The 15900-nt window shown below is 52.6% G+C and overlaps 1 protein-coding gene across 2 annotated transcripts in view; it reads right to left on the bottom strand.

The window, feature by feature from the left end:
* Positions 1-15900, bottom strand: part of LOC147367345 (liprin-alpha-1-like) — a 39434-nt gene that overhangs the window by 15326 nt on the left and 8208 nt on the right. For both annotated transcript variants that reach the window (XM_086416287.1, XM_086416286.1), the window contains 4 exons: positions 3643-3744; positions 3007-3171; positions 1812-1913; positions 1387-1590 (listed from right to left, as the gene is read on the bottom strand). In XM_086416287.1, coding sequence (XP_086272413.1) covers positions 1387-1590; positions 1812-1913; positions 3007-3171; positions 3643-3669 — 498 coding nt within the window. In that variant the 5' untranslated portion in view covers positions 3670-3744. The remainder of the gene's footprint in view (positions 1-1386; positions 1591-1811; positions 1914-3006; positions 3172-3642; positions 3745-15900) is intronic.

Consider the following 15900-nt stretch of genomic DNA (forward strand, 5'->3'; position numbering starts at 1 on the left):
CACAACTGGAAGCAGCCTGCTCAAGCCTAGTTCTTCTAAAGCAGAGTTACACCACATGCCTGAAATGCTCACACCAGGACCAGAACTTGCTGCTGGTGCAACTCCCGCCTGCCAGCTCAAAATCCATTTCAGGTCCCTCCGTAGTCACTAAGTAACCAGTGTTGTCCTAACATTAAAAGTGAAAGGTCTTAAAAACGCTTTTTCCAGAATTCTCTACATATTAAACTCTGCCACCTAATCTCCTCCTATTGCCAGAGTAATGTGAACAGGTTATACAAATATGTGCAAATACTTCTGTTTTGAGTTCTCACACAGAATTACTCACACCAAGCTACTAAACAAGTACACCTGCTGGAACACATGTTGGAGGGGTTCTCTCTGAGACGGTCTCACGGTAGAGGGGTGGGGCAGGGTGGGCACTGTCTGCCTGTGTACAAAGGAAAGCTGAGGCTCACAGGAGGAGGCCTGAGCTCCCAGCACACTTCTGTTTTCACACTGACTGTTAGGTAGTTTCTCATAAATCATGACACCCGCAGACATGACCACCAGAAACATCATGATTCTACATGGTTACACAGCACGGGCCTGAGGATCTGAGGGTGAGCAAAGGCCACTCGTCTTGTCTGACCGCCGGTGTCACTGTCACACATCCCTTCAAGGAGCAGAACCTTAGAAAACTAGAGAAGATGGCCAGGCAAGCTGCCTCAGCAGAGCCCACACAGCATGCTCCCATCTCTCCGAGAGAACGGGCTCCACAGACGTCACCAGACTCGCCTGAGTGAATCAGAAGGAAATTTCAGCATCATCGGGAATACATTCAACAGGCAGGTAGGGGGATGAACTGGGAGACTGGGGTTGACACATACACTACTGATACTGTGCATAAAGTCAACAGTGAGTAAGGGCCTACTGTACAGCACAGGGAGCTCTACTCAGTGCTCTGTGGTGAAGTTAATGGGTAGGAAATCTAAAAAAGATGGAGATATGTGTGTGTACATATATATATATATATGATTGATTCACTTTGCTGTACAGCAGAAATTGACACAGCAGTGTAAAGCAACTATACTCAAATCAATGAATGAACGGATGAATGAATTTTTAAAAAGGAACACACTAGGCCCCCTAGAACTTGTAGAAATGAGCAGTCCACACCCAGGGTGCAGCACAGCGCTAGGGCTGCCCTTATGTTGGTCCACTGCAATGGACCGTCTGGACCAGGCCTCTTCTACCCCGAGACCTCGACGCAGAGGCAGGGAGGCCACCAGCCGTGGTCTCGCCAGAGCTCTGCTCTTGCTCACGCAGCCATCCCAAGGCTGAGACCACCGGGAGAACAAGGGACCCACATTCCACCTCAGGACAACAAACACGTCCACCGTCACTCACTTCTCGGACGTCCCGCTGTAGTTTCACGTTTACTTCCTCGGACCTGAGGAGATCCTTCCTGGCCGTGTCCAAGTCCTCCTCCAGGTCTGTCACCTGCGCAGAGAGGGCTGCCAGGAGCTCCTTCATCTGGCTCTGATCTCGCAACTGGTTGTTTATGATTTCCTGGAGCTGGATCACCCGAGCCAGAGAGCCGTCGCGGGTTCTCTAAGGGGGAAAGGAAGCCTTAGACAGCCTTGTTTTGGGAGGGAGGGAACACAGCACTTCCGGGCAACCGGTGAGGTCAAAACTGCCTTCTGTGCTCTGGAGCTCACACGACCCTCACAGTCGCACAGAACTACATGGTGCTTTGGTGACAGGTCCCAACAGCCCCGCACAGACTGGATGGTAAGACGAGAACCAGACAGAGAGTGAGACCGAGGACTTGCCTTTCCATTGGCACTTGGCATGTTTTCTTGCTTGGGATTTACATCAAGCACCCCATCCATCAGTATCTTTTCCGGGTTTTTCTTCTCTTTAAGAATCATCAGCTAAAACCAAAAGTTTGAATCAAAATAAAGAAATTAGTAAAGACAGCAAAACTCCATTTGGAAAAACTCAACTCAAAACTGAAAATACAGCATAAAAAGAAAATACATGGTGATGCTATCCATCCCAAAGAGAACCAGGTGATCAGAGTCAGAATTTGTCTTCTACTGGACAAAGGGGTACTTAAGAGATCCTGCAGCTCTGAGCCACAAGTCTAGTTTACTAGTCATTAAAATAACCCAAGTGGGAGGGTCCTCAATCAGAAAGATAAATAACATCTGACGTCCACTACAGCCTTCATACTTTTTTTAAATGAAAGGATACAAATGACAAACCCTTCACTGAAATTACACGATGACTGATCAAACTCCTCTCTTTGTGTGTGGCACCTAATTCTTCTTCTGACAAACTACACCTTTCAAGTGCGCCTCGTAATCACTCTCAACTGAAATAAAAGGGGCCGAGTCACTGTGTGTTGAAGTGTGTATATACTTTAGTGCACTTCTTAGTGTACACTCACCCCAATACACGGCTGCTGTAACAGAAGACATTTAATGCATCTCTTTGACCTTAATGTCAAGAAGTTCTGCTTATTAACAGCTTTAAATTCTAAGTTAGAGAGGAAAAAAAATGTTCCTAAACTAATTCTATTACCTAGTTTTTAATTGCAAATTGATATACAGAATATAATAAATCTTGAGACATTTATGCCAACTAATACTTTTTACCTGGGGCTTCCCAGGTGGATCAGTGGTAAAGAGTCCGCCTGCCAATGCAAGAGGGCAGGTTCGATCCTTGGGTCGGGAAGATCCCCTGGAGTAGAAGATGGCCACCCACTCCAGTATTCTTGCCTGGGAAGTCCCAGGGAGAGAGGAGCGTGGTGGGCTATAGTCCACAGGGTCGCAAAGACTTGGACATGACTGAGCATGTACACAGGCAACACTTTTTAACCATATAAAATTCTGACTTCTTACAGAAAAAATGTATTTACAAGAATTCAAGAAGCTCAAAAGTCAACTAGTTACATAAATACATGCATCATCCACCTAACAAGGCAGCAAGTGTACAAATCCAGGACAGCCGGGTGGCTGGTACCTTCTCGTCCAGGGCCTTGTGGTGCTCAAACAGTGATTTCAGTGCCTTGAGCACTTCCACCTCGCTCTTCATGCCAGCTGGGGACCGCGCCTGCTGCTTGCCCATCGTCATCCGGAGCGATGGCACATATTGGGAAATCAGGCATTCCAGGTGTTCCAGCAGCAGCTGCAGGGCAGGGCCAAAGGAGCACCTTCAACCTCATACTTGAATTCAGGGCCGATAACTCCTCTCAGCCTCACGCTAACACCAAAACCATGCTAAGGCAAGTTGGAATCCCACCAGTTCAGTCTAAAGTTAGAGTGGACTTCCCCAGTGGCCTAGTAGTTAAGACTCCACACTTCTGCAGGGGTCCTGAGTTTTAATCCCTGTTCGGGGAACTACGACCTCACACACACTGTAGCATGGACAAAAATGTAAGTTAAGAGAACTCCCCCCTCAAATGTACTAAAATTATATTAGCTCTCATCATAAATTTGAAGCAAAGTATGAGAACCCCGATCGGATCCACCCCGGTCTGCTCAGTGGGAAGATGTGAAAAATGACTTGAAAACCAGAGAGAGTTTAAAGACAGCAACACGGAACCCAGTGGTGACCCCCGCGGGGCAAGTGTCAACACGTAAGAATCCCCCTACTGACCCTGGTGTTGTTCCTTTCGGCTCTCATTTCGGCTATCTCTTTTTCTCTTGCTAGAAGCTGCTCTCGGCATGCATTGAGTTCTTCCGTAGGGGATGCCAACTCCTAGAAAACAGTTAAATGAGTAAGTAACTAAATGCAAACACAAATTAAAAAGAGAGCGAGACTGAAGACTGACCCTGTCAAGTCTCTCCAGGCTCCACACAGAGGGTCTCCCTGCCCCTCCGGAGAAGAGGGGTCCGCTGACCCCAAGACCACACAGACCACCACAACTCAGACCGGCCTTTAGCCTCCACCTTGACCTGGCAGGCATGCGGCAGGGGAGAACCCGGAATCCAAGCCTGCCTTCTCAAGACCCAGGGAAGTCTGAGAAACTTTCCTAAACATAAACCTAACAACAAAGTGGACAAAGAGGTTCTTAAACGACACACAGACCAGTGACCTAGAACCACTGGGGAGAGGGCAGAAGAAAGGGAAGATCTACAAGGCCACCAGGCTTTGGAGTGTTCCTCTGGGAAAAAGGCTGATGGCACCCCACAGCCATCTGTTAGCCTGACTCCACTGAAGTCACCCAGTCATTCAACAAACTGGTTAAAAGGTTAAATTCATGTTTTATGTATTTTATCACAATTTTCGTGCACGCGGTGCCGTCCACGTGGTGAACTTGCTCAAACTGAACCACACGGCATCTTTCATTCTTCTATTTTTCCTCGCACACGTAAAAAAAGTCCTGGGCTGCATATCCCCTACTACACACTGAGTATTAAGCACCTAGAACACTGCCCAACACTTGTAAGAGGCATGTAGTAGACATGTGAAGCTATGAGGGTGTATGTTATACATGTAAGCAGTAGGTAGCCATCATTAAAATACTGGACACACTGTTCTGTGTTTTGTAAGATGGGAGGTGATAAGGGGCTTAGCCTTTCTGCTTCAAGGACTGACTCTATAGCTCAATCCACGTGCCCCAGTGACTCCTCCAGCCAGCGTTTCCCTTCTGGTGGGGCCCCCGGCCATCCTCCACGCAGCACCTGCACAACCACTTACAAGGTCAACCTGCTGGGGTCGATCCTGCCCAGAAGGGCAAAACGCCCTGGCTGGCAGGGACCCCCGGCAGGGCCCACAACCATGCAAACAAAATGAAACACAGCCCCAGTGCTTCACCGGGTAAGGGCCAATCCGACGGGCCCAGCCCCTGGCTGCTCTCACGTCAGTCCACTCCGCTTCCAGAACTTGGGCCGAGGCCGAGGTCTTCCTTGTCTTGGCCTTTGTCTTGGGATTGCAGCACTGGAAAAGTGCCCATAGGCGGGCCCTTCTGCGACCCATCCTTGTGGATGGGGGCAGTCCCCCACTCGGGGGCAACTGCTGTTTCACGGTTAGATAGCTCAGCACCGGAGCTATCACCACCGACCTCACACTACGACCACCACTATTCACACTACGACCACTGCTCTCACACACACCGCTCTCAGACACCGCTCTCACACACCACTCTCGCACACAACGCTCTCACACACCGCTCTCACACACACCGCTTTCACGCTATGACCATCAGCACTGCTGTCTCTAGAAGAAATGGCACGAAGGCTCTGCCTCCAGCATGTCTCCCAGGAGCCCGGAACCTGGAACCCACTCAGTCACAAGGGCTCCATGGTAACAGGGGGGCTGGGCTCAAGCCCACCATCAGGGGTGCAGAGATGGGGGAGGGGCTGCCAAAAAGATGTCAGGTGAGTGTGGCGTGTGGGAGAAGGAAAGCCGTGCCCACAGCTCAGGCCCACCGTCAAACATAACCCTGCAAGGATACTGGTTCACAGTCGAACCAAATAGTATAAACTGCTTCAGAAAGCACCACCACTAGGAATGAGCACGTCTTCTAAGTGGGCTTCTGCCTCCTTCACCCCCCAAACAAGCCTCCAGTGAGGCTACTGAAAGGGCACCCCTGAACTCAAGGGTGTCCCCAGAACCCACTCAGGTGAGGAGGACTCAGCGTGCTAGCTGCCCCTCACTCTCACCCTGAGCTCGGTCCTCCCTGAATGACTCCCTCACTCGAGCTCAGCAAGGGCTTGACCAACCTCGCTCCAGGCACTTAAAATGAACCCACAGTGGGTACAGGAGTTTCGTCAATCTGCTGCGAACTCGCCCTTTTAACTTCGACCCTGGGATGCCAGACAACTCTGCCTCTGGGGGAGCTGCACGGTGGAGGTTCAGGGGTGTCCCTGCCTCGAGCCGCGACAGCCAGCGCCTCCCAGACCCCGCCAGGTGCTGCCCCTCCCTCCGCGCCCGAGTCTCCCACCTCCTCTCCTGGCCCCACTCCCAGCCTCGCAGCTCTCCACTCACCAGGGCACAGGCCACACTGCTCCTGGCTCAGCCGGGACCTCAGCTGTCACTTGAGGACCTCCGTCCCCAGGGTGCTTGGGGCCCTATATCCACCCCTCTCAGCAATTATGGACTCTGGGAGGGACAGAGTACAGTTTGGGGTCCCACCCGCAGTTCACCCTGAACACATTCTCTTTTTGTTTCGCTTTATCTGCTGGAGTTCTCTGAGATGTCTTTTTAAAACCTCAACTGTTGCTTTCAAAAAGACTGTAAAATCACTGTGCTCAACTTTAAGAATAAAATCTTCATTTTCAACCTTAAAGTCAAACTGGAGGGAAGACTAAAAGCAGTCATTTTTTCAAACTGAAAAAGAAAACACACACGTGACCACGTCACAGAATACAGTTCACACAACCCCTGGCTCTTCAGCCTTCTCCTCGACCACCAGCAGCCCGTCATCGCAAGGCCTGCCCTGGGCCGTCAGGGGCAGGAGAGGAGGGCAGACCGGCTCCTCTGTCCCCAGGCCGCATGGGCCACTTGCTTCACCTTCTTCCCAAGTTCAAGTGGTGCTGACACAGCCCGGGGAAGCTGGGGATTCTGATCAGAAACACAACCGTGGGTACTAAGCGAGGACCTCTGGTTCTTGTTTTCCCCGGTATCAAAGATGATCAATATAATTACTGTGAATTTTACATGTGGCTTCAGATGAGAGAAGACACCGAGGGCTTCCCCACTTGCAGTTATAGACGCAGGCAGCTTGTGGGTCAGCCTACCAAGAGCTACAGAAGCTAAATACATTTTAAAAAGAGGTCCTTAGGCAGCCACAATCCAAGATTTCAAAAAAGCCCAGTGAGGGAGCTGGACACTGAGAGGGCCACTCCTTCCCTCGGGGCATCTGAACAAAGCTGACTCTGGGAAGAAAAGGCAGGGAAAAAGTCAAGTAGAGGGTACTGGCTAACACAGCTCTGGATGGTTCCTTGGGCTGGGAAGACAAAAATTCGAGCTCAGGCCTGATAAGTCAGTCCGGATGTTAGAGCCTAAGCTCCCTAAGAAAAGGGAGGCACAGAAAACATACCCAACACTCTGCCCAAACCGGCTGAGTGCTGAGTATCAATCACCTCTTGGTGCTTGGGAGACAGATGGTGGGCTTCAGGACTGGGCGAGAAGGGGGCGGGGGAGGCCATGGGAAGCACCCCAGGCTTCCAGACGGACACGCTGGAGGGCTCCTCCCTGCGGTCAGGGGGAAGGTGGGTGAAGGCTGCTGAGACTCAGCTTACAAGGACAACCCAGCCTCAAGTCACTCAGGCCCTGAGTGAACAGACAGCTCTGTCCCCACTAGAGGTCTGCCTCAGAGGAACCTCTGGAGAAGACAGCATCACCAGAAACTCTAGGGTTTTCCATAGATAATGTCCAACATGCAACCAAAAAAAGCAAAAAGGGTGTAACAACAAACAGGAAAGAGAAAAAGAACTGAAACAGATCCAGAGGTATCAGATGTATATCAGCACATCAGAGGTATGCTAGAGGTATCAGATGCAAACTTCACCAGTTCAAAAATATACTTGACAAAAGGAAAAACGTCTGAGAATCAAAACCGATTCTAGAACTTTCAAATAACAGTGACTGAATTTAAGAACTCAGTCTCTGGGCTTAACATCAAATTGGACGTAGCTGCAGAGAGGATCGGTGAACTGAAGGATAGATAGGTTAAAAATATATATATATAAGAAGGAAAAAAGTATAGAATATATCGAAGGAGCCTGTTGTTAAACTACATTGTTAAAAACTATAAATGGGGCCCCTCATGGTGGAGAAAAGACAGAAAGGGGAATAAGAAATGCCTCCAGGGGCTGAAACTAAAGAGCCTCTTAATGAAAGTGAAAGAGGAGAGTGAAAAAGCTGGCATAAAACTCAACATTCAAAAAATGAAGATCATGGCATCCAGCTCCATCTGCTGCTGCTGCTGCTGCAAGTTTCTTCAGTTGTGTCGACAGCAGCCCAGCAGGCTCCCCCGTCCCTGGGATTCTCCAGGCAAGAACACTGGAGTGGGTTGCCATTTCCTTCTCCAATGCATGAAAGTGAAAAGTGAAAGTGAAGTCACTCAGTCGTGTCCGACTCTTAGAGACCCCAGGGACTGTAGCCCACCAGGCTCCTCCATCCATGGGATTCTTCAGGCAAGAGTACTGGAGTGGGGTGCCATTGCCTTCTCCATGGATTATAAGAACATTAAAGATACACACACACAGAGTTAACTGTGTGAGGCGATGCATATGTTGGGCAATCATTCCATGATTCTATGGGCATCAAGTCATCACAATGTAGACCTGAAATACACAAAAACTATATCTGTCAGTGACCCCTTAGTGAAGCTAGGGTTCTAAAATCAGGGCCTGGCACCTTATAGCTGGCAGGTGTGGGAACTCGGGTTCATGTGCAGGCTGTACACACTCTTAATCACAGGTGAGACCTGAAGCAACCAAGCAACTCTCCATTTTTCTTTTTCTGTTTTTCTCTGTTCTGCTTGCCATTTGTGTTTAACAGATTCCCAGTATGGAGTGAGCAGCGTCAATGCAGCAATAATGTTCCCCATCTAAGGCAGGAGCATGTAACACCAGCAGACTTCCCAATTGCCCCGAGAGTAACTGGGGTGCTGCATCACAAAAAAAAGCAAAGAAACACAACATTCCCCGAGACAGAGCTGCCCGACGGCAGTGGAGACTATGGTCCACCAGATGTCCCAAGGGAACTCCCAGGGGCTAGGAGCCCACGCTGGGCACCCCCAGCTTGAGGCCACACTTGCCTTTCCACCATTCTGAAGGTCCTGGCAGAAGAAAGCCAGGCCATGGAAGGGGGATGGTGTGGCTGGCCCGTGGGACTCAGGGCAGGACTGACTTGGGTCTGTGCTGGGCTCCACATCCAGTCACCACTCTTGGAGTGTACAAAGTTCTTGGGATCATTGTAGGTTTCTGGCAAAAAGCAATGGAGCCAAAGTCACTTAGGATGGTTTTTAAGGAAAAAACCTCACTGAAGATTCACTCAGTGCCAGCCTCAGCCCCTACTGAGGTGCAGACTCCTGGTCATCCAAGGCTGTGCCCACAGCCCACCAGGGCAAGGGGAGCCTCCTGGACACTGGGTGACACATGGCGTTCTTCCCCCACTTTGAGTGAAGGGCTGCACCCCCGTGGATGAACCTGGCTCACCCCTCCACCTCTGATGCTGAGGCCCCCGTGACTCCCACGACCAGAGGATTCAGCCTCTCCCAGGGCCTCCGTGTCACTGCACAGGCCCCGTGCGGGCCACTCACCCAGCAGGCAGGCTGAGTCCTGTGCGGAGCCTCCCAGCTTGTTGGCCTCGCTGCACACACTGGGGCCGTGCACTAGCACCTCGTGTCCACTGAACGAGTGGATGAGGGCCTCTAACAATGACAGTGATGATGACGAGGAGGAAGAGGTGAAGGGGGCTAAGATCCAAGTGTCAGTCCCTGATTCAGGCATCTGTGCGTATTAACGCATTTAACCTCATGACAAGGTTGTGTGTCTCTGTGTGTGGGGCGGGGGCCTGGTCCTGCCACTGTTCTCACCTTGGAGCCGGCAATTCACTCTCAGTATCCAGGGGTGGCTGCAGCCACTGGCCACAGACTGGACAGTTTTAACACAAACTCATTCGCCCCCAGGTCTGGAGTCAGAAACCTGTGATCAAGGTGTGGGCAGGGCTCAGCTCCCTCCAGAGGCTCCAGGGGAGGGTCCCTCTGGCCTGGTCCAGCTCTTGGGGGACCCCAGGCCTCCCTGGGCTTGTGGCCACATCACCCCGACCTCTGCATCCATCTGCACAAACCTTCTCCCCTGGGTGGCTCTGTGCTTCAAATCATTCCCTCTTCTCTTCCAAGCATATCCATCATTGGATTTAGGGTCCTCATGCATCCCGGGTGATCTGGTGCAGTGGTCAGTAACTTACTTCCTGCCGAGACTTTTCATTGGAATAAGGTCATCTTTGTGGGCTGCAGAAGGATGGATGGCTTTCGGGGCCACCACTCAGCCCACCATACTGGTCATGAAGCCCCTGGGCAGAGCCTGACTGGGCTTGGTGCAGGGAGCTTCAAAGAAGCAGGGCTCCAGGACTTCAGTCCTAAGGCTGCCTTAAGAAGACAGTTAGGATGACACTCGGGCACAGGGACCAAATGAGCAGGGCTCCAAGGTGTGCTGGTGGGTGTGGCGCTCACCTGCAGGGAGCCTGGAGCCTGACATGATGGCCCAGGGCTGGGGGAAACAGCACATGGTTTGGGAATGGACACATCTCAGGATGGATGAAGGGAGGCAGGCATGGCTGCTCAGGCCAGGAGAGCCCAGATCTTCCTGCTGCCCTCAAGGGGCAGGTCAGATGGGCACAGGAGGGAGCCGTGGTTTAAACGACCTGGGTCGGAGTCCCGGTCTGCTGCTGTGTTGTCTCTGGCGAGTGACTCAGCCTCTCAGAGACCACCTATTGCTCCTCTGCAAATCTTTGCCATTCGTGACTTGCTTCACAGTTGGGGGGAGATCTTGGTGCTCTCAGCAACCCCGCCACCCCGTGGCTGGGGTATGCCACCTCTCCATGACCTTGAGGCCACTAAGACTACCCCTGCACAGACTCTCTTTGCAAAGAAGCTGGAGGCCGCTTCCCCTACCATAGGAAGCCTTGTGGCACCGAGACAAGAAGCAGCAATGCCTCTAGCCTGGGGGCTCCTGGCGCGGGGATGACCACATGGGGCCCTGGGAATGACCGTGGATGGCCCCACACGGCCAACCCGGTCTTTCCTGTTACAGCTCCCATTTCTTTCTGTGTGCTCTGTTCAACCACACGCAAAGACCCAAAATATATTCCTCCGAGTCCATGGAGATTTCTCTCGACACTAGTCATGAAGCAGTGCCCAGGCCACATCCCTGGGAAAACACGCTCAGCTGTTTACGTGAGCGACAGGGTCCCTCCCAGAAAAACATCTGGCAGGATCGGGACAGGGTCGTGGGACTCAGTGGACATATGGGATGTCCTCGTTCTTACACATATAGGATGTTTTAAACCCTGGTGCCTAGCCTGACAGCAGTCTGTTCCCGGGAGGAAGAAACAATAAGATGCTGGTCCCCTCCCCCAGCTGGAAGCCCCAGACCGGTGGCTTCTGTCCGGACTGGCCCCTCGGGTGGGGAGTCTGGAGGCCACAGAACCGCAGGGGCCTCGAGCCTTGGCGTGGGCATGGGGAGGGCCAAGGGGCTCGGGGAGGGGACAGGGTCAGGGCCCTTGCAATGGACCGCCACCAAATGCTGGACCAAGACAAGAAATAACAAACGCCACACCTTAAAGTTCCTAAAGAGCCAAGAAGGCCCAGAAGAGTGACCAGGACTGTGCCGTCCGAGGTGGGGGAGGGGAGGGGGGAGGCTCGCCCAGGGCAGACTGGACGGGGTTAAACCTCTGCTCCCGGCTCAACTCACTGGAACAGCGACCTCACCACAGTCGTTCCTGGCACTTTCCTTTTAGAAGGAAGAAGGGACTCACAGGGCAAGCAAAAACGTCCCCGTGGGGGATTCCTGGTGGTCTAGGATGCCAAGGTTCCCTCTTCGTCCCCACGATTGCCTGAGCCGGCGTGTTGTGCGTCACGGTCACCCATCTCTGCTGAAGGGCAGCCACCTAGGTTGTTGGAAGTTTGGCCTCAGTGAGGCCGAGCCTGGGTTCCCTAGCTGCCCCTAGAGGGCTCCTGGGCAGCACATTTCCCCAGCCCATCCTGACCCCACAGCTGCCGCCCACCCCAGAGGGCCCCGTCACTGCCATCAGGGAATTAGGGGTGCCTAGTCTCAGGCCCGAGGGTGGTGGGGGCGCCCCCACAGCATCCTGTGTGTGCACCCCTCCCTGGCTCATGGTCCAGCAGGAGCTGTGGGGAGCGTGTGTGCACAGCAGGGACACACAGGATGGCTCCCGAGCACCGCCGGGCCAGGAAGCCACGGAGCCAGGTGGGAGGCCTGGGCCAGACTTCTGACCACCACAGGGGCCTGGTCAACTTCCCCCCTGTGCCCTAGGCTTCCTCAGCTCCAAGGATAATACCACCACTCGGAGGGTCTCTGATGCCAGGGCTGCTCTGTGGGAGAGGTCGTGTTCTCCGCAAATGTGTTGAAGGCACGTGATGCCTGGTCAGTCCCTAATGACCGGGTGCATTCTTGGCAGCCCTGGGTCCTGCCTGCTCTTCCTGTTGGCACTGGGGTCCCACATGGGTGTGAGCTGGAATGCTGGTTCCAGGCTGGGTCTGTCTGCTTAGGTGACCGACGGGTCCCCCAAGAGGGAGAGCGTCTGGCACGGGGTGGGCCTCACCCCCTCCTTCTCCTGATCGGCTCCAGGACCACCCTATTTCCAGTTCCCGGAGTAGGAAGACAGGGGCCTTTTCTGGGTCACTTTAACATCTCACAGGAGCCTTGGTTGATGATATTTGCTGAGTGATCCAGGGGGCTGGGGGGACAGTCCTGCTGAGCTCCTACTGTGTGCTGGCCGAGGATGCTCCTGCAGTCCTTCCCCAACCTCGGCAGCATCCTCAGGTTCATTTTAATACTCGTGGACGAGGCGGCAGGCTGGGACTGCCACTGGGGGCTGACCCTGACTTCCTCACGCCTGCCCTCCACCTGGACGGCTCCCGAAGGGGACAGAAAAGTGCTCAGTCCCTGGGCAAGGGTCTGCAGGGAGGCATTTCTGCACCGTGGTTTCTGCTGACCATGTCTGCACCGCCCAGGAGGAGCAGTCACATGGGGCGCTGGCATAAGCATGCCTTCTACACATCCTGGACGTGGTACCCTCGACTGTCTCCAGTGAGCCAGGACCCAGAACGCGGTCTCTGAGGGAGCTGGGGCTGCAGGACTGGCTGGGGCAGATTTACCCCTCAGCTTCGGCATAGGGTCTAGCTCCCAAGGCCTGGCTTGTTGAAGGAATAAAAGATATGTATTCATTCACAGTCTGCTTTGATGATTGGTGGGTAGGTTACTCAGATCCACACTCTCATGGGAAACAACAACAACAAAAAAGTGTCACGCCTTCAAGTTGCTGAAGACCTGAGAAGACCCAGAGGAGCAACTGCCCAAGAGGAGGAGTCTAACAGAAGACACCTCCCTCCCCATGGAGCTGGACTCCCAGGAGACGACACTTTCAGGTGACCCAGAAACCACCTCCCTTCTCCAGCCGCTGGAATTACAAGGAAGGTGGTTCTGGTGCTGAGCAGGAGAAGGAGCGGGTGAGGACCCCAGTGGGTCCAGGCATGTCACCCTGGTTCAAGGTGATCCTATCCATAACACCCTCAGATGAGTGGAGAATGCAAGTGCCAAGTCTTTCTGGATAAGGACACCTTCTTCCCAGGCTTGGGAACTGCCCCATGGGTTGTGGAAGGGTGGCGGCCATTGTGGAAGAACACCAGGCACACCAGGATGAAAGACAGCTGGAGGAGAACCAGCAGAAGTGACCCCTCAGCTTTGGGATTCTGAGAGGATTTGATGGATAATAAATCTAATCAATCAGCTAAGCTCACCTTATTTAGAGAAATAAACCTCAAGATAGAAAGGTCCTGCACAGGACAGGAAACCATTAAAGAAAATCACACAGCCAACTTGGAAGAGAACCAAACAGAATGGGCAGAAATAAAAACGTGTCATAACGAGAAGTGAAAATACAACAGACACGTTTGAAGACACTTGACCTCTTCAGGAAAAGGAGACACGTGGCCACACAGCAGGGGCACGCTGATAATGTATGCAGCCCCCTGCCCAACCCCCTGCTCTCCAGGAAGAAAAACCAACTCTGATCTGTAGCTACATCATTTGCCAATTTCTGTGGTGTAAATACTCCCGCCATGGCCTGTTTCATGTACCAAAGGGTTAACACCCAGCTGGCAGAATTCCCAATGAGCCAGAAAGAGCTGACTCTGGCACACAACTGGCCTAGAGACATGGGAGGACGTCAGAACTGCAACCAGAGGGGCACAGATATCAGCCCGACTACCTGGGACCAGGAAGAGCCGTCCTTGGGAACTTTAAAGACAAGACTCTTAAAACATGTCCAGAATTCACTTTATAACTTTGCCATTTCCTTCTCCAGTTTATAACAAGTACGCTTCCACAAAACCAAGAGAGGCCCAAAGGAAGTCAGGTGGGGTGTATAAAAGCCTCAGCACTTAAGACTCAAGAGACATAAAAACATTATGGCCAAAGAAATGAATATGTAATGGTAGAATTATGAATAGAGATATGAATAGCTTCGGGACTAGACAATGGCCCCTGACACCTCACTGTAGGAGAGGCTCATGGCATAGGCACTAAGCCTGGGGGTAGGAGTGAGATGGCGGCTGAAGACCACATTTTGTTGTTGTTCAGTCACTAAGTCACGTCCAACTCTTGGAGACCCCATGGACTGCAACACACCAGGCTTCCCTGTCCTTCACCACCTCCCAGAGCTCACTCAAACTCATGTCCATGGACTCAGTGATGCCACCCAACCATCTCATCCTCTGACACCCCCTTTAGTCCTCCTGCCCTCGATCTTTCCCAGCATCAGGATCTTCCAATGAGTCAGCTCTTCACACCAGTTGGCCAAAGTACTGGAGCTTCAGGTTCAGCATCAGTCCTTCCAATGAATATTCAGGGTTGATTTCCTTTAGGATTGACAGGTTTGATGTCCTTGCAGTCCAGGGGACTCTCAAGAGTCTTCTCCAACACCACAGTTCAAAAGCATCAATTATTTGGCACTCAGCCCTCTCTATAATCCAGTTCTCACGGTTCAGGGCAAAGAGTCTGACACGAGGACCCAGCACCCAGGTTCAAGTGCTGGCTCTGCCCCTGTCAGACCCAGTGGCCTTGATCTCCTTGCCCCACCTCTCAGAGCCTCAGTTCCTTCCCTCGGTAAAGGGATCTGACCCCTGTACCACAAGTCAGGTCAGGATGCCCACAGAAGGTGGGGTAGGGATGGGGCTTTGCATCCAGGCTGACAAGTCCCTGACAACATCTGTTGCTGCATTATCCTTACATACGGAGTTGTTGAAATTAGACTTGAGGTGCCTCCAAGTCGAGAACCCCCATCCCAATGTCCAGGCTATGAGGAGGGACCCCTGCCCCCCAACTCCATGCTCATCACCACACTCAGCCAAGTCTGGGAACTGTCTCGGACACCAGCTCATGCCCACAAGGCCTCAGCTGGAAACTGCAAGAAACATCCCCCTCTCCCCTCTGTTCCATGTCCACGGCAACCCTCCCCACCCGCCAGCAGATGAAAGCCCCTCCATTCTAGGATGGAAAAACCAAGGTCCCAAGTGGGGAAGCCCCTTGCCTGAGGCTGTTCAGCCCCCAGGAAGTGGCCAGCCTGGGTCTGGACCCACACACGTGGCCTCAGAGGGTCTGTGCAGGGTCTGAGCCTCCCTGGGAGCTCAGGTACCCTCACCGCCTGACCAGCCATCCTGGAGTCTGGTGTGGAGGCAGCTGCCATCCTCCAGCAGGCAGTTGTTCGCTTGCTTTTCAAAAAACAATATCCACAAAGACGGGAAACAGATACCACCATGGCCCACCAGCTCCAGGGAGGAATGAGGAGAAACTACAACCTGCCAGCCCTGGGGTGCCGTGGCGAGCCCTGAAAGGCAGCTTGAAAGCAAACTGACCTTGTAGGGTTCACGTGTCTGCGGCCTTAACAATTCTGCCAAATCCGGAGTCAAGTTCAACATCAGGGAGGTGTGGGCCTCGGTCACCCCCAGTACACAGCCGGGAGTTTCCTGTGTGGCCTTATCAGCAGTTACCAGTGGACATAAATAATGCCCTGGCTTTGAGTTTGCACTTGAAAAATGCTGATGGATTTCAGTTACAAGGAAACATTTTGGCCCATAAGCTGCTCTTTTTTTTTTTTTGAGTACTTGGGCCCCCATGGACCAGACGTGGTTTATTCAGTGTGTGAGACAGGAAGCTG

Source organism: Bos grunniens, chromosome 8 (genome assembly GCF_055505025.1).
Source record: "Bos grunniens cultivar Pamir isolate PY7600 chromosome 8, Bosgru_T2T1.0, whole genome shotgun sequence".
Lineage (NCBI taxonomy): Eukaryota > Metazoa > Chordata > Mammalia > Artiodactyla > Bovidae > Bos > Bos grunniens.